Source organism: Calonectris borealis, chromosome 1 (genome assembly GCF_964195595.1).
Source record: "Calonectris borealis chromosome 1, bCalBor7.hap1.2, whole genome shotgun sequence".
Lineage (NCBI taxonomy): Eukaryota > Metazoa > Chordata > Aves > Procellariiformes > Procellariidae > Calonectris > Calonectris borealis.
This window is the reverse complement of record NC_134312.1, coordinates 145,088,719-145,113,372: the sequence shown is the minus strand read 5'-3', so window position 1 is coordinate 145,113,372 and position 24,654 is coordinate 145,088,719. Positions and strand designations below refer to the sequence as shown.

Below are 24,654 nucleotides of genomic sequence, written 5' to 3'. Positions count from 1 at the left end.
GTCAGCCGCCGTCCTCTATTTGGTAAAGCCAACAGACACCACAAGTTTTCAGGCACATAAGATACAGAAACCTCACACAGAGCGAAAAAGGATACAAAAGCTCCAATGATGAAAACTGGGCTGAATATGTGTTTCTGGAAAGTAAACAGTGCCAAACCCATGTAAGAAAATATGAAGTTCTCTGCCAGGAAGTGTAATACCTCAAAGAGCTAGGGAGAAAACAGTCACATGTTAATGGCCAAGCAATAAAGCTGCTTTTCAAAAACAATAGTACACAGAATACTACGGCAATACAATGTACAAAAGATGAAAGACAGTCTTGCCTGCTTAGTGCGACTTCTTGATTCAGCTGACAAATTATTGTATGTATAATGCGCCTGGGTAATTCCACAGAAGAGGACAGCCACCACACCTGTGAACAGAATCACATGTAAAAATCAGCCTGTTTACTGTGTGAGCTCAACACATTCACCCCTCTCAAGCTCTATTAAATTTATACATCATCCTTAACTTTGATATTTTATGAACCTTATTTTCAACTGAGTTAGATTCCAGGTTGGAATCAGGAGGGAGTTGGGTACGTGAACCAAACCAGTGCTTTTAAAAGCCACACAGTGAGCTGCCCCTTCGATGGCATTGTACAGAACATAGAAAAGCTTAAAGCACCAACATCTTGTTTCTCATTGGGAGAAACATTTTCAATGTTTCTCATTTTTCAATGAGAAAGTGGAAAAAGGGCTGCTAAGACAGACAGATTTCTGTCTCCATATGCTTGAATCCTAACAACTCACCAGTAAATCCACAAGCTTCTGCAAGCAAGAAAGTGCTCCAGGACATCAAGAAGAAGAGAGCCGTTTCCAGCAGGGGGAAGCAGTGCAACTTTGTAAACTTCGTCACGTTAAGTCATTTGTTAAGGGATCAAAAAATAAATCCTTTGGCTTCTCTGTACTCAGTATTTATGAAAAACACTTTTATGTGCTAACAGCCAATGCTAGCTGGAAAACAGAACACTTAGTGCTGAAAAACATCAATTCCATCACATCAAGACAAACTTCAGAATCAAGGTCTCCCCTTGCAACAGTCAGTTTTGGATATTTTTGCTGCATATCCATAGCTTAACTGTGGCTCCACTTCTCTGAGGTAATATCTTGCTCTATGCAACGTTTCCCTGCAAAGCGTCAGCAGGGAAGGGATATATACCTGGCGCTCCTTTTAGATTGTGTGTCTTGGTTTTTCAGGGGTTTTTTTTTTGTTTTCAGTTTGGGTTGCCCCCCTCTCCCTGCCCAAATAAAGATCCCCCCATCTTTAAATAAAGAATAAAATTCAGAAGCATTTAATTCACAGGGCCGTTCTTGACTACAGCAACCCTAAGATGAAGGAGATTTATCAGATTTTTTTCTGCTCAGATTTGTTGACAAATCTTTTTCAGCAAGCATGGCTACTTCTGTACTTTTGAGGCAAAACAGAAATCCTGCCTACAACAAAACATATCTCCTCTCCTTGTGTTGATGTGTTTCAGAGTAAAAGCCAACTCAATCAGAGCAGCTCAGTCTTTCAATGGGAAGAAAAAAGAAGTTCATCTTCCAGAGGAGAGCAAAACTTGAGGAACGTCAAACACATACTGAATTAACAGTTCATACAGCTACTGAAGAAGTGGAATGGATTTCAGTAGTGTTAAATATAGCTCTTTACATACAAAAAAGTTGTTCACATATTTATAGAGTTTTTGGGGTTTTTTTTCCCTCATCACGACTCTGTCAGCCTGTAAACACTGAACAGCTCACTGTACCTGAGGTGCAGACAGCTATGTGCAACTCTACTAGAAGACACAGAAAGAAACCACGTGCTAACAGGGGTGGTAGAGAGATCCCTGGTCTTTCTGAAAGCTGACAAGTAGCACAATCTTCTCTGAAATCCAAGCGGGAGGACAGCAAGAGCACAGCAAGGACACTTGAAACAGTAAGGTGGTGGCACTTCCCCCTGCTCATATGAAGGCAATTGGTACCTCAATGGACACATCAAGACTGCACCGTCATCCACCATTGCTGTCCACGCGTAACACAGCTGCATCCTGGGCTCTCTGCAGCACTACACAATCTAAACCTAATGGCAGCACCACTGCTTGGGGAGTCATGGCTCAATAGGGGATAGGGATGCTAAAAGCAATGAGCAGCACCCCCTTTTCACAAGGAAATTCACAGGTCCTGGGAGGTCTGGGGCTCACAGCACTCTTGACTGCCTCCTGCAAGTAGCAGTCAGGTAGCCCAGAAGACTCAGTGGAAACAGTCTCCCGTGGGCTTTATCACAGAATACAGCATTCACAACAAGCCACAAGTGATTAACACCAGAGGCAAACAGCTGGCAGCATTTCAATGGGAGCCTGGTCAGGACGAAGCAATCCTGAGGCCGGCCACCCGCTCCCCACCCACACCTACTTCTTGTTGGCATTCTCTGCTAACTTGGAGGAGGGCAAGGGCACTGAAACACATGCCCCAACTACACCTTCAGCTGCAACCCTGCTTTGTCAGAAAGCTGCACTCTAAACCATCATAAAATATATCTATATCTCCCTTACAGTTGACATTACACCAAATATAAAACTCAGCATTTTTTTAAACAGCTTTTATTCTCCACACAGTCACTTCTCCATATAAACCATTTCTCGAAAACTTTTGAGGATGTACTGTTACACTGAGCTAGATTATTTTTTCCCCTCCTAAACAGACCCATTTTGTAACATCATGCTTCTGAAGAAGCAACATCCATCAGAGCAACAACTAGAACCCGTCTTCCCACAAAGCACTCGGATAATTCCACTGCAAGTTTATCCCAGTGCTTGGCTCAAGAGGCATTCATGGATGCTTGGGAGACTGGATAGCCACAGTCACTCCGCGGGAGAGGAAGAGGTTGAACCTTGTTCCCCTGAAGTTAGGCAAGAGCCCTTGTCAGAACAGATTCCTCATTTCCAGTCTTTTCTGGCAGCTTTGTGAATCAAACTCTATGCCCCCTGCTGTTACTGTAAGTAGCCATATCAAAACATTTCATTAAATCTGAAATGAAAACCTATGCTCATTATTCTGGAGGAAGAGGAGGGTGAGAGAAAGGTAAGAAAAAAATCATCATCTTATTTCATATAATAATTGACCAAATTGAAGTGTTAATTCAAATTAAATTATTATTTCTGTTTTCTTAACTTAAACATTAAAGCAAAGACAACTTTCTTTCTTTATTCCTTAGGCATGGCTTTCTGCTTCACTTCATTTCAATCAGGCAGATTCTGCAATTGAGAAGGAAAATACAAAGTGGTACAATACCTTAATTGTTATAAAAATAACCACAGACATTGAGGCCAAGACAGCTTACTGAAAGCCAGAAGAAGTCCACGTATGGTATCTGCATCATATTTGGAAACTAAATATTCTGCCTGTTTTCAAAGTTTTCAATGACTGCATGAAACCCCTCACTCATAGAAAGGGACAGTTATAGGTACTTCACAGCTACGGGAATAACAATCTATTCACTTCATTCATGACAAAAGTTATGGGTTCTAATGAGCTATGAAGAGTAAAAAGCAAATTTACAGTTTGCTTCTACAGTATTGCATGACATTAAGTATTTTTGCAAAAGAAAATAGTTAAAATTGTGTAACTGAGCAACAATTTAAGGATTTTTTTGTTTGTGGTGGTGTTCTCATTTTCAAAAAAGAAAAAAACAAAACAAACAAAACACTAAACAACCCACAGAGGCTGTCTTCTGAACAGCCTCCCCACTCCCAGCCTCATGCATCCTCCTGAGCACAAACATTAGAAACAGCGAGAACCAATTGCTGCTTCAGAAGCATGATTTTACAAAATGGAACTGAATGCATTTCAGCTGTAATTAGTAGCCAACCAGCAAGTCAAAAACCACAGCAACAATATTTGATCAGCTAGAGCTATGGATGGCCGGTAGCCTAAAAGCCAGATGAAGAATCATGCTTCTGGGCCACATCGATGGCAGAACAGTGGAACTGGAAAACCGAACATCACAGCACATCTTCCTCTTATACCTGAAGGGTTACCATTATGCAGACATATATCAGACAAATCTGCACGGTGTGTATATACACGGTTGAGACATCATTACTTAAGATGAAGAATCACAGGTTCATGATTATTGTATAAAATATCACATTCTACCCCTTTTAGATGAGTTTTCAGAAACCTAGGCAGATCAAAGCAATCTGGGATGTGTAGCTAGTCTAAAAGCAAAGAATTTGATTTTTTTTCCTGAAGAAACATCACAATTTCTGGAGCAGGTCAGTCTTAATAAGGTCTACTACCTGAATCTAAAACAAAACCCACACAGATCGCTCGCTGAGCACCTCAGAGCTCTACTCAAATAGCAGCAGTCAGCTTCAAGAGAGCAGGACAGGTCATGCAAAGCACATCATGTTATGATGTTAACTCTAGTAGAGATGCAGTCTTATCCAAGACAGATGACAGCAGAAAGGTTAAATGCAGGACACTCAGAAAGAACCCTGTGGGGTCAGAAATAGCTATTAATGATTTTGCTGACAACAGAATCAAAACACCAGTTATCATGAGATGTCTTTCAAGCCTAATAATAAACATTTTTTTTAATTTCCTAAAATGAAACTGAATATTAGGACATGCCCATTTAGGGCCTCCCTTTGGCTTGCAGCATGCAGCAACATCAGTAAAATTTCCAGTGTGGCCACAGTTATATTGGAAAAAGATTATTTCTGTGGGTACCTATATGCCTTTCTATAGACAAAGTTTACATGAATACGGATCACATCTTCACGCTCAGATTAAAACAAGCTAGCGTCAACATTGCTATAGTTGGAAACAGGTGAGCCCTGTTAGTACCTGAATATAGCATCTAGTCTGGAAGAGCTAAACGTGAAAAAGGATATCAGAGCTGTCACAACCCCTGTCACTGCTCCCATCATGAAAGAACCACTGAATATTCCCAGGAAAACACCAACAGACTTAAAAAAAGCTGCTGCATCAAAAGCATGGGTATTTTCACCTGTTGGCTGGTAGGCAACTATAGATCTAGAAAGAGAGTAACACAATGAGAAGTTAGAAGTGGTATCAGAAAAGTTTTATTCCATAACAGCAACACCTGAGCAACAGAAGAGACAATCCCACACTGAAGGCAAATTTGCCTTTCTGGTGTATGTATGCATGAGGGATCTTGACAAACGTTTGTAATGTTTATTAATTCAGTTCAAGACAATCCATTTAAATTCAAAATAACATTTCTCAGGAAAAGCATTTATTTTAGACAAATACCAAAAGCAATAAAGTAATTTCAGAGTAGAAATTCAGGTAGTTACTTACGAAGATAATACTATGGCAACAGCGTCATTCAACACGCTCTCCCCAAACAGAAGGGCATAGAGATCAACATCAGCATGCAGCTCATTAAATATTGCTAGCACGGTAACTACAGAAAGAAAAGAGAAAAACCACACTGGCTGACTTCAGGAACGACTGTGTGAGCTGACGGAGCAGACTTTCCAGTTTGCCTAAAGCAACAAAACCCAGAAATTGAAGTACAGGATCAAAATTAAACTGGGAAACAGACTAGTCATGTTTATCTATAGGTAAGTAATTCCACCATCAGTTTTAGGGCAGCTCCATTAGGAGGTGGCTCTGCTGTCCTCCCATCTGCACAGTGTTTGTAGGAAAGCCCCCAAGATGAAGGGGCACGGGGCAGACAAAGCACTTCTACCAAAGTCCTGATATTTTTTGTAGAACATGTTCCATAAAGACAATCAACAAAACGTTGTGCAGCTCGTGCTACTTTTAAAGACTGTATGGATTGTTGACATAGCTTTATTATTTCAGCCATTGTAAAATAGTGCTAATAATCCTAAGTATTCCCCAAAGCATACACTATGCCACAGGAGTGTGCATTTGTGCAGAATTTGAAAAGGGCAAGACTGTAAATATGTATAACCATCCTTTCAGGAAACTTCAGTCTGAGATGAAAGACCATGATCTTGAAGATATTCCCATATATGAGCTTGGTGATTTTTGCATAAATTGTGTGCAACCACCAGCTGTTCAGAGCTCAGCTCAATCACAGGAGCTACTTTCCATTTTCACACAAATCACCACTGAGCACCTCAAATAAGCTGTTTTAAATGTCAAGCTTCATACTTCGCCACTCCCTACCCTGGCCCCTGACACACATTGGCTCTCCAGACTGACGTGTCAAGAAAAGACACCTACATGAGCCTGCTGGACTTTGAAGGATGACTGGATTATTTTGGCAAAAGCTCAAATTACTTTGCTGGAAGAGCATTCTTCTGCTTAAACTTGTAAAACATGAAGTTCATTTGAAGGAGAAAAAAAAAATTCCCCACACCTAAAGAACCTAAAAGCCTCAAATATTGCTCTTAAATTATCCAATGTCCCAAGCAACATAGCTAAAGAAGGAAGTCCTGCTATCCAGACAATGTAATAATTTCATCTATTTGCAGTCTTAGACTTGATGCACACTAAACAAAAAACCTACTGGGGGAAAAAATATTTAAAGTATTTGAACAGGAAAGTTACGTTTTTCCCCAAAGATACCATCACATCATACCAGTCCAGCACCAAACCGACAGCGAACAGCTTTCACAACACTCAGAATTTGCATGCGTTTCAGAGAAGAGGATCAGAGATACTAGCATAACATAACTGAAAATAAAGTGCTGTTAATTTCTTTGTGCTATGCAGCCAACAATCTTAGCAATAGGATTATTTTGGAAGGTTATTAAAAAATGTTCAGCAAGCTACCTGGATCAGTGGCAGATATTATCGCTCCAAAGAGGAGGCAGTCTGTATAATAGAATTTATCAGAGAGCTGACCCACCAACTTCATTAGTTTCACAACCCCATACATGAGATTCCTGAAGAGAAAGAGGATAAAACAGTCCAAGTCAAACAAGTTGATGCATTTCAGGCAGGCAAAGGAAAAGCACAAGTAACAATATTTCAGGTGGGCTTGGTTATGCTACAGCTCCATGGGACACTGCCAGTTTAATACTAAGCTCTCAAAATTAATTTTCCTCTTTTCCCTATGAACTGAGTCAAGTGATATATGATCCAGAATATATAATTTAAAACCAGTAAGCAAAGCATGAAATCTGTTCGCGCCACTAGCACACAGAATCTACAGGTTGTTTCCTTTTTCTATCAAAGGGAACATTTTCCTGCTCAAAAATCCCCTCAGTATTCCTTCTCCCAACACAGTACATGGGCCAAAAGCTCTGAGCTAAGAATAGCCTTCAAAGTATTTCTCTAGTAAAATTCTTTGAGAGACAAACCAAGGTCACCTATGCAATTCAGGATTTCTGTATTTCAGAATATCCATACACCAGACACAATAATATTAGCAGCATAAGAGATTGTATGCAAGTAAACTAACGTGATTAGCTATCTTAAATGTGTGTGTACATACACACATAGAATTATATATATACACATATGCAGAGAGAGAAAGAGAGAGCACACGCACGTATGTAGGCACTGAAAGGGACATCTCTAGAAGTTTGATAGCTAAAATTCTATTACAAGTAGTGTCCACAATTCAAGTTAAAGTCCATTCCCGTAAGAGTCTAACAAGGTTTTGTTTTGGGCTGGACCATTACATCAAAAACTCAATGCCGCTCTTTAGTACCGTGGACTTGTCAAGTGATTCAAACTTGACAATATCATTTCAAGGGACGGTATTGTTTAGAAGTGGGATAAATTTCAGCAAAAGTTACATTTGCATTTTGTCTGGAGGATACACAAATAAAATCCTCAAACAAACAAATTACAAAATTGAGGCATTCTGGAGGGCTCAATATACACTTTATCAACTTAAACTTTAGTATAGAAAGAGTTCACTTACCCAATAATAAAACAAGAGACTGCTGTTCCTAAAAAGGCGTAAGCCAAAATGGACCCCAAATTCCTGAAAAAGTGTCTCTGCATAGGAAAAAGAGGTTTATATACTTATTTAAAACAAGTTATATCACCTGTTCAAAAACATACAGCGCGCTACTACACTTGCATTAATAAATTAACTTGCATAGAAACACCCCTCCATTTCAGAGAACTGCTTCCATTACTCCAATGTAAATTCTGTCCAACTTCAATAAATCGAATAAATCAAACCTGAACCATGTATTAAATCCTACAAGGAGCTTATTGACAGGAAACTTTCCACACAGATGTTTTCGTAAGAGATTTAAGAGTTAGCTGCAAAACTAAAAACCAGCACCAATTCATGGTATCGCCAAGCGAGAGCAGAATCTGGGCCCTTCTGCCATGCAGTGCCTGGCACATCCCCACCGGGATTCCGGTTTGGGTCCACTTCTCAGCATAATTTACTGCATTTTGCATTTTTGAGAAGGACCAAAACAATTCATAGCAGGACATCTTTTAATTTAAATGAAATTGACGTTAACCTCTGGCAATGTTCAAAGGAAAACAAATCAGCAAGATTAAATAGAGTTCAACGTGTTTATAGTGAAAAGTACATGTATTTTCTCTTAAAACAATATGACTTAACCATCTACGGAGGACATGAGATTTTTCTTACTGCTATTAAAAAACAGAATGCTTGAAATGGAGACTGTACTCCTGAACAAATCAGCAGTCTCTTTCTTAAAAAAAAAAAAAAAACCACCAAAAAAAACCCAAACCAAAAAACTCCCACTATTCTCCTCAGAAAATTAGTACACTTACTTTCTTCAGGCTATAACCAGCATGAAAAATAATAGGAGGCAACAGAATGTTGAAAAACACTTCTGGGTCAAATGTTACCTAAAAAATAAAATATGAAACTTCAATTAGAAACAGACAAACACAAATTCTTAGGTCTTTTTCCTCTTTCATTTTCTGACAAATACTATTTTTGGTTGTCAAAATAGCAAACAACTGGCTAAGTCGACCCTCCAAAATACTGGCCAGCTCTATACATATGCAGCAGCAAAAAGCAGCAGCTCTTTGTGGTAAACAGTATCCAGAAAAATAGACATTACATCCATCACCAATGATAGTCTTGCAGTAGTCCCAAACACAGTCCCCTTTTTAAATTAAAAAAATCTAATAGAAATGATGCTGGAGAAGATATCTCTTATTGTGGTAAATGATATTCATATATTTGCAGATGAGATGTTATTCAAGCTTTTTTTTTTTTTTTGTGGCAAGTCTAGCCCCTGCATAGCTGTTGTAATCAGTTCAGATACAAGACTGGTTTTCAGGAACTGGGATCATCCATCACTTCCACGTATTTCAGTGGAAGCTCCAGATATCTATGAAAGACTACACTAGAGTGAGGAACACAACCCGACATTTAAAATCCAAACAGAAGACCTGCACACATGTGAGACTAACTAGGCTCTCTTCACCCCTGTCTAAGCACAGGTTAGAAGACAAACACAAGTGTGCACTCCCAGAACAGGATTCATTTCAGCTAACTTTAGATATCTACAGCAGACAGGTATATATAAACAGGCACCTAAGCTCTCTTCACAGTCAGCAGAAAGAAGTATTTTTAGGTTACAAGCCTAAAGTCTCAATGCTACACTTCAAAGTCTAGCTTTAATACACACAAAAGGTGGTTAGTTCTTGACAGTGAATAGAATAAGAAGCCAAATAGATCTGAGTAATAGTTAATATGAATTTCACTTTGAATACCAGACTTTCTCATTTGGTGGATTATAGGGACGTAGGCAGTAACTATTTCCTGAAATTAAACGGGAATAAAAAACCCTAGGAAAAAAACCACTAAGAAACAATCACTTTTCACTAGGAAAAGATCATTTTCCTTATATTGTATTATACAAGGCAGCATCAGGCTTTTTTTGTTCAGCTGGTCTTCGTGAATTCTACAGACATTAGAAACAGACAATAAGTCTTCAAACAGCAATCAAGGGCTTTGGGATTGGACTACATACATGCAACAGAGCACGGTTTCGCCAGCAGCGATATAATACAGAAGGTGTTTTTGAATTAAGCATTGAAGTGCTGTTACTATCAGGAATACAGACACTTGACACTACCCAACATTCAAATGGGATGGTGTGGGGAAGAGGGAGGGAAACATGGATAAAGGAGAAACACTCAGCCAAGCACACAAAATGGTCTACCCTCACCTTTCGCAACATGTCATTTTGCTCCACGTTGTGGATCTTCCCAGGGCTTATTTCCCCTTTGAGCGTATACTCAAAGAACTTCCCACTGACGTTGACCAGCAGGGTTGTAAACGGCCTGTCCTCCTGCGAGCAGCTGAACGGCTTGTCATGGCCGCTGGTAGAGGGAGTCCCATATCTCAAGATCACTCCAACTATGAGTCCTGGAAGAGAGTTAAAAATCCATGAGGCTGATTTGCTATTCCTGTACCTAACTTGCTAGTTTCAAATAACATCCAAGGTATAACGCGTGAGCATTACAAGCATATGTGCAAACATAGAATCATAGAATCATTAAGGTTGGAAAAGACCTCTAAGATCATCGTGTCCGACCATCAACCCAACACCACCATGCCCACTAAACCATGTCCCTAAGCGCCTCATCTACACGTCTTTTAAATACTTCCAGGGATGGTGACTCAACCACTTCCCTGGGCAGCCTGTTCCAAGGCCTGACCTCTCTTTCAGTAAAGAAATTTCTCCTAGTGTCCAATGTAAACCTCCCTTGGCGCAACTTGAGGCCATTTCCTCTCGTCCTATCGCTAGTTACTCGGAAGAAGAGACCAACACCCACCTCACTACAACCTCCTTTCAGGTAGTTGTAGAGCGCGATGAGGTCTCCCCTCAGCCTCCTCTTCTCCAGACTAAACAACCCCAGTTTGTTCATTTTGCAGTGAATTGTTACTATCAGTTTCCTGCAGAGGAAGAGAGGCCTTGAGCACATCAAAACTACCAATGAATTTATAAAATCTGGTATCTGCCTGAAGTGACAAACAAAATACTCCATTTTGTGTTTTGTCTTCCTCACCCTCATTTACACCTGTAATGCGTAAACCCTGAGTTGCACGAGAGGCTAAACACTAGGACACATCAGATACATCTCACCTGCTAAGGACAGAACTGAGCAGATACACCATTGCCAGCAAATAAAGACTGCTGAAAACATGTGACCATAACTGAGCTGAAACAGTAATGTTTGCCATAATATTTTATGGCTGCAGCAAGGATGCAGCTTTTTTGCCTGGCAATTCTAAGCAAGCAAACAATGCTTGTTGCACAATCTCCTGCGTACTCTTCAAACTTTGCAATTAAATTTCAGGTTACATGCACAAAGAAGCCAGCTGTCTTTTGCAAGCATTTTCCACGTTTCACAAAAACAAAAATAAAGTAAGGTTAAAAAATGAACAATCATAAGAGACCTGAGATTCAGGAATATATGAAGAATTACTCAGCCAGCCTAGATAAAATCCAACCAGAAAACACTATCAATAATGGATGCATCAAACACAATGACAAAAATAATTTGTAACCTAATGCAAGGGTCACACCAGGAGGCTGGAGAAGCACAAGGTTTTAACCAAGCACCGTTTTACAATGTACTAAGAAAAGAACAAGACTCCAGTTCTGCGGAGAGAACATATAAGAACAGTCAAAGTGGTTTTGGTCTGGTAAGTAAACAAATTGATACCCACTTACTAAAGGCTCCCCTGTCACCTTAGGATGATCTGCTATTTAATCCTCGTTTCAGACAACTGCAAGATGAAGATGGATGTTTTATCCTTTTGTTGACAAGTCAGTAGTCAATGCTGGTTTTGCTCCCCGTGACCCTCACTCTGCATCCATAGATCTGTTTCCCCAGGCAGTAAATGAAGTTGACAGGTAATAACCAGAGAGTAAATAAGGTACAACACAGAAAAAATCCTACCCCACACCACAAAAAACCCCAAACAGACTTATCTTTATGGCATAGTGTAAAGAGTAACCAAACTGTACCCCAAAAAAGCCAACCAAAAGAACACACCTCATTCTCTTCAAGTTCAGAGTGGAAAAATAGTTTCAATGCAAGAGAAGGTACAGCAGGTAGTAGCTGTGACACTAGCGGGCGGCTCGCCTCCAGCCCTCTTTCTCTACGATCAAGAGAACATAGCGGCAACAAGATCATTAAAAGTAACTGGAAGATTAAGATGTATTTTATTTAGAAAAGAGAAGTACATATTCAAAGAGAACACAGGGGAAGGAACCCCCTCAGCAAGATAAATATACTTACTGAAATTTCAAATGCTGAGAATTTAAATGCAGAAGTGTATACAAGCACACTCCTAGCCACCCCGGAGCATTTTAAAGCTACGCATGGTGGATGCAGCAGAAACGCAGCTCTGCACAAAGTGACAGGTTAGGGCCAGTCACCTCCAAGCCACTTGCATGACCAGTTATGGCTAGAGACATCTTCACCAACCCAGCCAGGCAAGCAGCCAAAGCTTTCTGCTGCTCTCAGCCCCCTCACACCTAGGAACAGCTAGGCTCACAGAATACATCAGGAAGACTGTCTGTGTTAAAAACTGATCTAATCAGCATCAGCCAGAAGTCCTGTAGTAAATCAGAAGCCAGAATAACAACTGTACAGACGAGCTTATGCATAGCAGTGGCACAAAGCCAGATCCATACTGCTACTAAGCTGAGAATAGAGAGGGGGACACCGACAGATGTAATAGCTTCTTAGGCTCAGAGACTGTCCAGTGAATTCATTGCAAAAGCAGACGGGAAACCCCCATTGCTGTTGCATTAGCAAGATGCACTGGAGAGCAGGATGTGATCGCATTATACAACTGGATATAATCCACTCATATGTTTTCCTCCCATAATAAAATATACCAGTTATTTTAAAATAAGTTTTGAAGATACGCCAATTATATCCATAATTGATACCCAGTGTTTGAAGCGAAACATCCTTTAACCCTCAGAGTCCCATGGCCCAGCTAACACAGCTACAGGGAAATATCCTGTTTTCATACACCTTCTACCAATAAAACACCAAACTGGACAACCTTTGCACTGAGCACCACACCGTTCAGGAACATCCGATGCCTGCCGCCAGGCTGCTGTCTCGGACCAGGGTGGCCAGTGTCAAAGCAGGAGGCCAGCAGAAGCAGCGGCAGCTGGTCAAAGCAAGGTGCAGTCCACTGGCTAAAGCTACATGGGGCTCAGTCGTGAAAAGAAATAGGTGTGAAAATAGAAGGGGCCAAGGAAGCCACACAAATACCATGGACAGCTTCATTAGCAAAAAATACTAGGCACTTGGTAGGTCAAAAGATGAGTTAAGAGAGGGGAAAGTTCCCCAATCTTACAAAGGTACAGGCATACCACTATATTTATCATACAGCCCCAAAATAACAGGTTTTGAACATTAAAGAGAAATGTGTCAGCTGGACGCGTTTAACAGACGTGAGCTGCAGAAATCCTGAAGTCATTAATGTTTTTCCACAGAAAATTACAGTCTTTATGGAAAACTGTATGGAAGTATTTTCAGTTTTCCAACTAACATCAAGTCTTTTACACACTAAAAAGTTACTGGACTTGTTAGATGATTTCTACATCCCATCTCACCTGATAAAGCAACATTAACAAAGCCTATATATTTAGTCAGCCTCCAAGGTCCCCAAAAACCCTAAAAACCCCAAGCGCTTTTCAGGCAAACCGAACAGCCTGATTTACAGCTTCAGAAAGGATGCCCTTCTAAGCTGCCTGCCATTAGGTGTTATACAGAAGGCCAGGGCATCCTCTATAAATTCTCTCTGGATACTTGATTTCAACCATTTCTAGAACGTCAGAGTTGCAGCTGGGGAACAAAAACAGAAAAGAGAGAGACCTGGAATTGCTCAATGAACAAACCTAGTGGGATACTCTAGACTTACTTCTAGGCTGTCAACACAAGCATAAATTCAGTATAGCTCTGTTGCTTATTTGGAAGCAAGGGGAGGGATGGATGCTGGAGGCTAGGAACAGATAAAGAAGAATCAGTACACAAACTCCGTGTTGCTTCTGCACCACAAGGTCTCACTGGTGAAGAGTTTATGGAGAGCCTGGATCAACAGAGCAAATATTTATCTGACTGCTTAAGAACATTTTACCTCTTCAAAAAAGAAACCTCTAGGGCCACTAATCCAGGACTGTCTTTACTGCAAGACTGTCACAAGAGAAAAAAAAAAGCTAGAAATGGGCTATAAATACTTCAAAATTTGAGAAGAGCCTTACTTTCAAAGTTTGGGTTTGTGGTAACTGTTGCAAGGGCAAGTTTACATCACTGCTCAAAGACCCTCAGGAAGGCTAATCTCGAAAATTAATACTTACTGCCCTGTATGCATGACTTGCATTCTCAGTTTTAACAGAGAAAGCATTTATGCAGTATTTTTGTGTACAATGCCGATCACACAACTGGTACACACAGAACATCTTACTGGAAATGAAGCATTAAAAAGCTGGGAATATTTTTTCCCTTTTAAAACAAATCACTACCGATAATAAAAAACATTAGACTTCAGACATAGTCAACCCCAATCTACACAATACACCATTTAAAATGGCATATTTACTTTTGGTTTTGTTTGAGCACAGAACTCACTGAAGTGAGAACATGAATTCAGCTACGCATGCGCAGCTGCCGGTGCCCGTCCCTGGCCAGAGCCGAGCTCTGTGTGGTTTCCAGCCCAGTCCTTTGCTGCAGAGCCAGCCCTGAGGTTTCAGGCAGCTTCAGCAGGCAGCAGCCTGCAGGAACCGGAGGCGTTCGCACTCCACGACACACAGTTCAGTCAGTGAATTCGAACTGTGAATCGGTGGACTGGATCAATCGGTGAACTCACACCTGGTTAGATACCGTTTCTTTCATATGCTTCTGGTAAAGAGCCAGGCACCGAATACTGAGGGTCCTTCCCTACGTAGTGAAGTTTGTATTTAACCACGTTTCAGCCTGAAGGAGGCTCAGCGGAGATCTTACTGCTGTTTGCAGCTATCTACTGGGAAGACAGAGAAGAGAGGCACAGACTCTTCTGAAAAGCTCATGGTGATTAGGACTAAAGGCCACAAACTTGTTGCAATGCAGGGAAAAAAAAATTAGGTAAGGTTTGGTTTTGTTTTTTAAACAATGAAGTGGCTAAGCACCAGAATAGGCTGTCCAGAAGGGCTGTATAATCTCCACCCTTGCATATAGCAGAGGGCTGGACAAGACTACGTCCAGAGGTCTTTTTCAGCCTGGATTATTCTGCAATTCATACTCTTTCCCACAAACATTTGGACCCCTCAGACAGGTACTTTGTGCTGCAAAGGTTTCTTTGAAAGCAATTTTGTTGCTTCCTGTGTCAGTCTTGGGGATTTCTGTTGCTTTGGAGTTGAGTTGGGTTTTTTTGTTGTTGTTTAAATGACAGACTGCACTGCTGACCCTAAAACTAAGTCAGACGAGAAGAAGTGGCAATATAAGAGTCTGATCATAAAAGGCAAAGTGATCCAGCAGACTGGGAAGGGGATGCTTTTACTCCCTCAATCCACCCTGACTTGCCCCCTGCCCTGGGCCACAACTCACCCCATGGAAAACAGGCAGAGGGGGCGACCAGGAGAGGTTCAACTACTGTTAATGCCACATAAATACAGAACAGCATATTCTGTGATACAGCAGAGAAAGCACCTTCCTTTTTTTAAATGTAAAAGTAGTAAGTTTTGATAGCAACACTACAGCAAACCATTGAGTGCTCTGCCCAGCCGGGCAGCACCGTCAGCGGCGAGGCCCGCTCTCACCTGGGCACACAGCCCGTCTCTCCTGACCCAGCCCACGCAGGGGCAGGGTAGTGTGTTTTGGGTACTCGGACACCAGCTTCCTCGTGGTGCAACGTGACGGTGTGTAAAACACCTGTTTGCTTTTGAAAAAAACACATAAAGAATAGGTAAAAAGGATTTCTTACATTTGAAAGTCTGTATTTTTTTCCTCCATACTCCCAAACTAAACTTTTTACCAGCTTGAAGACAAAGAAACAAAGATGAAGAAAAACTTGGCAAGAAGGATGTAAGTATTTTCAAGGCAAAAGACTAATAATATTTATCACACAGCTTGTTTTACTATAGGATGTTTGTGTGCATCAAGATATCACAGTTGTAAAGTTTTAATTTAAATAGCCTGAAACACCAACAGAGAAAATATTTTTCCTAATACAGGGTCAATCTTTGAACCTCACAATCCACACCTTCAAATTTGACAGTGATTTATGAGGAATTTTCAACACTTCTTACAAAGTAATTCAAGCATTGTTTCTGATCCAGCACTGAGCTGGTGATGTTGCACATTAAAAAAAAAAAAATCAGATCAAACGTTAGGTACCACCTCCAGAAGCACTAGCAACCCACTCTTACACCATTTGCTTGCCATTCACTGTGCTATCACGCACAGGAGTGCAGAGGAACACTGCTATGCATCCCCTTGAAAAAGGGTTAAGCAAGTGACTGCAGAGCTCCAGACCTCTGTCAGGGTCTCACACTCAGCATCGCTCGTCTATTAGCTACTTTCTTAATGGTGCAACGCTGCCAGCATGGCATTTATCAGCTTGTCACATCACTGCAGAAGATGCGAGACTTGAAAAATGGGAAGTCTGTTTTGAAATTAATCCTTGTCTTTGGCAGTTTATGTTCAGCAGCATAATCACAAGACAAGCCCTCACTGTGTTTCAGTAAAAAAAAAAAAAAAAACCAAAAAAACACCCCCCCAAAAAGTCCATTTTCTTCCACAGGGAATGAAGGCAGGTGATGCCAATTCTTGAAGGAAATTTTGGGGATATCCAAAACCTGAAATGCTGAATTACAGATTCAAGGTCATGCTTTCTCATTGCCTTAGGGCTATTTTAGATAAGGAAGTTAAAAGACAGTAAACAAGCTGGTAATTCTTCCTTGTAGGCAGACGCAGCAGTATGCTATCAAGGGCATCTTTGTAATAAGCATTTTAACCACTTTTTAAATAAGCCAAACTAAGCATAGTTTTGAATTTAAATAAACAGATAACTCAAAAAAGTTATTGGGACACTGGAGAACCAAATGTCAAATTAACTTGCTGGCTCTGCACTGCTGGACGCATGTTCACCATGCACCCCCTTGCCTTCTCACAAGCCTTGGGTTGCAAAAAAACCCACAAGAGTGTCTGTGATGGTCAAAAATGCCTTCTGACTAACTGTTGTTTGGGTTTTTCCCAGGGGAACTAATTCTTTTTCAGGTCATGTCATGTTAGTGTGATCTACATACTCATATGTATAGTGAAATAGTCAAAAAAAAATTATGAACTACAGAAGCAGGCAGATATGCTTTATTCTGTAATGCACGTTCTTACTGATGATGGGGTTAAACAACAGGTTTAAGGTAGAAAAAAGTAATTTAAAAATACAACTATCGAGAAATTTAAACAGAAGGCTGCTTTGGAATTTCAGTAGTTAATTTCTGAAGAATTATTAAGTTTCACATATAGCTTCACATTTGCAGGGGAGAGTTATAACTCCAGTAAAATTAGTTTGTCCCAAATAAGATGGCAACCACAGAAATATGATTATAAAAATGTGGCAAAATGACAACCAGTAATAAAAATTACTTCCTGTATTCTCCCCTAGAATCTAAAAATCCAGAAAAGAGAGAGTTAAAAAGAACCCACTAAAACAAAACAAAAACCCACAACAAACCACAACCCCACATCAGGTATTGAACAGCCTAACTGAAGGCTCAGCCCTGGAAGAAACTGCTGTCCTGCGGTAAGAACATGTGGCCTCTGGTCCAAGCACAGGACTGTGAGTCAAGGCTCCTGACCCAATTCCCAACTTTAGCAGTGACTCAGTGGAAGAGCTCAGACAAGCCACAGAAGACAATTTAAAGAGACACTCTCAACTTAGAAGTAGGATACCACAGTTATAAAAGGCACAGGTATTTGTCAGAGATTACAAAGAAGCTCAGAGTCAGCAACTAATCTCAACTCCCCTTGTTCATGTGTTTTCAAGTTCACTTACCGCACAACCAGTGTTTCAGGCAACACAGATTTAACAAAGCATTTGCTGTTAAATATTTTATATATAACATTTAAAAAGATTCTTTGTACTTTCAGAAGCATAAGTATTCCTCCTTAGCAATGAGCCCCAAAGCAGTGAAAGCCATACACATACTAATGCCACAGACGTTCCCCTGCAGGTGTGAGCTGCAATGGGCAACCCCAAAGACACTAACCTCTGCCCCCATGCGATTCCCTTTCCTTGCCCCATACAGAAGTGACTCCCTAACAGGGCACCAACTGCAACTGGTCTCAGTCCCCTGTGGCAGGAGCAGAGCTGAAGCATTTCTTTCAACACTTCTTCGAAGCCAGATGAGGAAAAACCCCAAACACTGAGATCTTTTCCCCCAGGCACATTGGTGACCACACTGGCAGGCACCTGAGAAGAACAAACAGCAGGCACAGCAGCAGCTCTGTGGTAGATAACAGAAAATTTCCTGTTTAATCGTTGTATTTTGTTACTGCTTTTCTCTCCATTTGCATATGCATGCTAGAAACACTCGGCGTATCTCAAATAGGAGGCCACAAGCTCCTCAGAATCCGAAAAAGAATAACATCAAGCCTCCTGTTACAAAAACCTTTACAGCTGGCTCAGGCACTAGCAAGAAATGAAGCTTCACAGTTTAAAAGAAAAAAGCCCAGACAATAATTGTTCCCCCCCTAAAATATGCTGTAAAGCTTCACCAAAAGGAGTTATTAATCTGTCATTGCAAGGAGTCAGGCTTCAATCTACAAGCCAATTGAAACTCATTAAGCAGTAGCAATCTCTTTGCTGACACTGTCATTTAATTTTGAAGGTTTGACATAATGAGAGGATGAAGGGGCAGGAAATACATCCATCTTGGCATGGCTTTGGGTTCAGAGACCCTACAACAGCTACAAGGACAGCTGTTAACTATAGATAAGCCTGTGTTCTTGCTATGAGGAGTTCTGCAAACCAGCCTCAGGCCTTTCCTTATTTGAAGGATATTTAAAGTGATGGATGTGTGTGGAGGCCATCCTAAAAACCATTTCTGGGAGCTTCTGATTAGGACAGGGGCCCAAAAAAAGTCTTAGGAAGAAAAGAACAGGAAGATGTTTGAGCAAGGTGAATGAACTAAAATCTGCATCAGAAAGGTTTTCAGTCGTCTCAAGGAGAACTTCCCAGTACTTCTGTGCTGGTTTTGGCTGGAGTAGAGTTAATTTTCTTCACAGTAGCTAGTATGGGCTATGTTTTGGATTTGTGCTGGAAACAGTGTTGATAACACAGGGATGTTTTCCTTACCGCTGAGCAGTGCTTACACAGAGCCAAGGCCTTTTCTGCCTCTCACCCCACCCCACCAGCGAGGAGGCTGGGGGTGCACAAGGAGCTGGGAGGGGACACAGCCGGGACAGCTGACCCCAACTGACCAAAGGGATATTCCACACCATATGACGTCATGCTCAGCATATAACGCTGGGGGAAGAAGAAGGAAGGGGGGACGTTTGGAGTGATGGTGTTTGTCTTCCCAAGTAACTGTTCTGCATGATGGAGCCTGACTTTCCTGGAGATGGCTGAACACCTGCCTGCCAATGGGAAGTAATGAATGAATTCCTTGTTTTGCTTTGCTTGTGTGTGTGGTTTTTGCTTTACCTATTAAACTGTCTTTATCTCAACCCATGAGTTTTCTCACTTTTATCCTTCCAATTCTCTTCCCCTTCCCACTGTGGGGGAGTGAGCAAGCGGCTGGGTGGGGCTCAGCTGATGGCTGGGGTTAAACCATAACAACTTCTCCCTTCCCAAAGGTCTTGCTGCCTCAAGTCCCATCCATTTACTAATAACACAACCTCCTTCCTGTAGAACAGTCAAAGGTTTCGAGTTGACCAATTTTCAAGGAAATCTTTTTTGCTGAGACAAGCCCCACACTCTGTAGCTGTGGGCAGAAGACCAACCGGTACTTGTAAACAAGATGGTTTGTGGCTTACAGGGAAATGCACTGACCCAAAAGACAGAAATAGCGGCAAGATGACAACTCTGGCTTTTTGTGATCGTTATGTCTCACCATAGAAGTCTTGTTATTGCAACATCCAAACACACACAGTCTCCACAGAAGAGCTATCCCATCTCATAGGGACAACCTACTGCTTACAGACATCTCCCAAAGCAGAGTTGAGAAGCCACGTGTTCCCTCTGGTTCGCCTTTCTGGGTGACTACTTTGAGCACGGGCACTTCGGTGGCTGTGGCCTTCCCACAAACACAGCACAAGCCCACTCCACAAGCCCACTCCACAACTGTTTAACCCACTGACCCAGCTACTCTGACATCCATCCCACCTTACATGCTAGGAACCAAAAAAAGCCAGAAAATACTCTTCTAGGACTTTATGAACAGGTGAACAGAGGATCAAAGAAATTGACTATTATTTGCCGAAGACTGCCCTTTCTATTTTATATATAGTGTAAAATTTAAGCAGTTGTTTTAGTACTGACTGCAGAAGCCAGGCAAATGACTGCAGTTTATGACAGTTCTGTCTTTCTGACTGATTGCCATGAGCTAAAGAAGAAAGATTGCACTTCGAGCTTCAACAAGAAAAGCCAGCCAAAAGCTCAGCCTGCTCACAAGCAGCACATTGTCCAGAGGTCCCACAGCTGCAATTCCCAGCCTCCTACGCACCCTGTTACCACCCTCCTTCTTCCCTCCTAAATTGGTACAAGCTTTACCTTACTCCAGCCAAACTCACCCTACAGTTCCCAGTCACTAACTTCTTGCTTGCTCCTACTACAGACCGATGCCTCCTTGCCTGCTCCTGACAGATCTCAGGTGTTGCTCCGGCCTGACTTTTTTGCCATCCCTTCCAGCCTTTTTAGCATCAGTGGTGCCAGCATGGTGTCCGAGCAATCATATCCACTTCGGCTCTCCTCTGCATCCTACCTCAACTCTAACCCCAGCATGTCTCACTAGTGGCACAGACATGGTTGGGAACTTATGATTTCATGTCCCCTCCTAGTCCAAAGGTGCCAGCTGAGCGCTAGTAAGATCAGATTTATTAGAGATAAAGAGCAGCCAGTCTCCACTACATGGAAAAGTCTGACCCACTGACACCACAGCGGCTTGGTGCAAGACCCCTTGGCAAGACAGAAAGAGCTAAGGAGTAAAACACCTTCCAAAGGCTGATTTCACTTACATGAGCAGAACCACTGTGCATCCCATGAGCTTGCTCTTATGCTAGTCATTTTAAGTGCATAAAGCTATTTATTTATGCTGTCTTTTGGCCATTCATTCTTCTCCCCTGCATATTCTCTCAAACAAATACAACCTCAAGAACAAACATAAGAGATTCTTAGACTGAACCAGCAGGTTTTCCCACACAAACTGTTTCAACACAACTACTCCCAGCCCCACACTAAAATCTTGGGTTTGGACATATGCAAAATAATCACTATATGGCAATTCTTGCATCCCAAGGTGGATGGATACCCCTTCAGGAAGATACCAAGCCAAAAGAAGGACCTTTCTATTTCACTCGCTTCATACCACTGCACTTTCAGGGCTGCTTCAGATAAGCATCACCAAAATATCCTCCAAACTTCCTTAAGTTGTTTCTCATGGCATGATTTTTACCAATACAAGGGGTTAAATATGTCTAGTTCAGTTCAGTTAGGAAACTGCTTAAGTCAACATGCTTTTAAAAGTATTAACTGCACACATTAACTGTATGTATAAAAACCTGGGAACTTACACATTTGCCAGCAGAAGCACGAACAACTCCCACTTCCCTTAAAACTAGAGGACAGGGGACGGACTCACACCCACATACACAAGGTAGCACAGAGAGTAAGCAGGCTATGAAACCAAGCACTGCTGCTCACCATGCACATCCTTTACTTAAAATCGTGTATGCAAAAATGGTAATCAGCTAATTCTGGCTTCACTTCACTTTCACTTCTCCAAAGACACTCTTTTCTTAGACTACGAAAATTCTTGACAGAATAATACAAGTGCCAGGGACAACATCATGCAATACGATACCATGCATTTTGTCTAGCTTACAACTGCCATCCCAAACCACAAAAAAGTACCTGATTTAACAGCGATGTGGCTGTTAGGGCTCTGGTATCAGATAAATAGTTTAAACAAACACAAAAAACCCCCAAAACATTGGTTTGTGTAGATAACAGGTTACACCACCCTGCACTTACACGCTGAGACAATCTACATCTGTCAACATTGCTCATCAAGAGAGCCACCCTCAGAGAACATGCAAGTCTTTACAACAAGCTTTCTATTTTTAAAAATTACACGCTAGTACTATTTCTTTTGGAAAATGTGGTTAAGAGATGGATGATTATCTAGACACTTGGAAAAACACCTCTTGAAACGTTAAGTAGTACTTGCTCCAAGATTTGTTACCATATGAATTTGCAGGTTAAATGGCAGTGTATGTGCACTTATTACTACCCTCACAGCACACAAGCTGGATCGGCAGCTAATACATAAAGGCTGCAGATTTACTTCAGTAGAGGTAAATTATCTAGGGCAACTCATTGCAAGCTTTTATTTTGCCTCCATCGAGCTTAGTTTTGGTACCACCACTCTGTATACCCTGACGTTTAGGGAGGCCACTAGGATAAGCGAATGGCTCTTGCCCAGAGCCAGCAGGAAACACAGCTGTCATCTCGTCCCCTTCCAAGCAGCCAAGCTTACAAGCTAAGAAGAGAAACCAGTCAGAGCCTAGGCTTGCCTGTTCCTCCCATTACTGCTCCAAGCCAGAAGATATCTTTTCCTTTCATCCCACTGCTTGAGGCTTCCAGCCCAAAGGAGCATTTTCAGCCCAACATACTTCCTACATCCCAGAAGCTACGTTTTAATATGTCTCAAAGTATTAGAGTTGAGTTCATTTACACCCCATAGGCAGACACTGGATCTTCTTTCTGCAATTCATGTTAAAAAAGCCACAGAAGTGCTACAAATGAAGTTCATTTTTTGCGGACACTGAAAGTCCATGGTGCACTTGAAGAAGAGAGTTCTGATTTAATGATTTGCCTTTTAAAAGCCATTAGCAGTTTGCAAGAGCTCCCACATATTTATCTTTCAGGTTTTTCACCAAGATGGGTGAGAAAAAAAGAACAGTATTTAACTGCAAACAAAACAAATTACAATGTTGAAGTATAAGCACCAACTTAAGTCTGACAAACAAATCTAATACCGAAGTTCAAGCTCAAGTGCAAAATCTAAAGCCATATTAGGAAAAAAATGAGATGTTCTTACAACGCATTTGCAACTTGCATAAATAACTAAAGAGAAAAAGAAATGATCAAAATTCGACTTAAGCCTTGGGGTAGGGGAATTACTTTTTTAGATGTCAGCTCAAAGTTACTTGCTAAAACCACTTTTGAGACCCAAAAAAACCCACTTCTGTGGGTTTAAAAACCGACTTTTTTTGGAAGAGTTCTAGAAAACTCCCAAGCCCCATAACGTAGAGCAGTACTTTTCAATTTCAGCTACGCAGCTTCTTGCACAAAAAGAATTCAAAGTGTTACTGTGTTTAGCATGGATTTTCTTGGTGAAATACGCCCATGTAATGGCAAATACTTCTAATAATTTGTGCGTGACTTTCTACTGGGTAAGGGTTTGCAGAAAGAAGGAAGTCAGATTCTTCACTTTGGCTGCCCGAAAACCAGAGGAGGCAGCTGTTTCCACAGCAGCCTCCATCTCGAGCTAGCAAATTTGGAATACAAGGTGCAGATGATGAACACTTTCCGCTACCATAAGTAAGTCCAACTGGTGGGAACCTGCAGACAGTTAGCAATCCTGAAAATTGACTCCTGCGTATCCAAAGACAAAACCAGAGCTCAAATCAGAAGTTTGGAAATGAAAGAGCCCTTATGTTCACAGATGCTGCCTAAACCAGCTTACTCAGACTGTATTTCCCTGAGATTCCCCATGGCTTTTGGCAGGAGACAAAAAAAAAAGTTTGTCTTCAGGGAGCAGCCCCAGTTGCTCTTTTCTAGCACATCAGCAGAGCTTTATCTGCAGCTTCGACTGTTGCCGTTTTACTGACAGATGCGGGTTGCACCTCTCATGCATCTCCTGTGCATTCAACAACCAGCTCCCTCTGGAAAAGTCTAGGTCCCCGTGGGCCACTCGGCATCAAGCGGACAACCAGAACACGCAGGCTGGACAAGCAGCCTCTGCCAGGTCACTTACCTCTTAATACTCACCCTCCTGAAAAGGCAACCTGAGACTTGCAGTAGTTCCCACTGATCAGGGGCAAAACCAAGGTCCTGCTGTGCTGTATAAAGTATTCTTTCTGCAAACTGCTTCAAAGTTTAATACAACAGAGCATGGAGCCATAAAATTGATGATTATTGCTTTACCCTCCAGACACGGCGTTGCAAGCACACCTCTGAATTTAAAGAGCCTGGCGAGAACTCCAGCAAAGACACAAGGCAGTTTTTAAAAGAACTGCTCTCACTCTGGAGATTGCAGAGTATCAGGCTTATTAAATATTAAGGCCAGACAAATTGCAGACATGTCAACAAGACTCAAGGCTTTGCAATCCAACACTGACAGACTGAGTGGTCTCTGTGGTATCCTCACCTAATGTTGCTGCAGATTTTGCAAAAGGTGTGCTTGCATTGAAGTAACTTGATTTTTTGCAGACAAGGAAT

General features: G+C 41.5%; 1 protein-coding gene across 6 annotated transcripts in view; it reads right to left on the bottom strand.

Moving 5' to 3' along the window:
- Positions 1-24,654, bottom strand: part of SLC9A7 (solute carrier family 9 member A7) — a 75,857-nt gene that overhangs the window by 30,919 nt on the left and 20,284 nt on the right. For 3 of the 6 annotated variants that reach the window (XR_012670527.1, XM_075134537.1, XM_075134557.1), the window contains exons 2-10: positions 10,148-10,347; positions 8,736-8,813; positions 7,897-7,973; positions 6,798-6,910; positions 5,349-5,454; positions 4,919-5,060; positions 792-897; positions 324-412; positions 96-209 (exon numbers count right to left, since the gene is read on the bottom strand). Coding sequence is in view for 4 of the 6 variants with exons in the window: in XM_075134537.1 (XP_074990638.1) it covers positions 96-209; positions 324-412; positions 792-897; positions 4,919-5,060; positions 5,349-5,454; positions 6,798-6,910; positions 7,897-7,973; positions 8,736-8,813; positions 10,148-10,347 (1,025 nt within the window). In the remaining 2 variants the exon portion in view is untranslated. Of the gene's footprint in view, positions 1-95; positions 210-323; positions 413-791; positions 898-4,913; positions 5,061-5,348; positions 5,455-6,797; positions 6,911-7,896; positions 7,974-8,735; positions 8,814-10,147; positions 10,348-24,654 lie in introns of all 6 variants that reach the window. The other 3 variants (XR_012670526.1, XM_075134544.1, XM_075134550.1) reach the window with 1 other exon arrangement.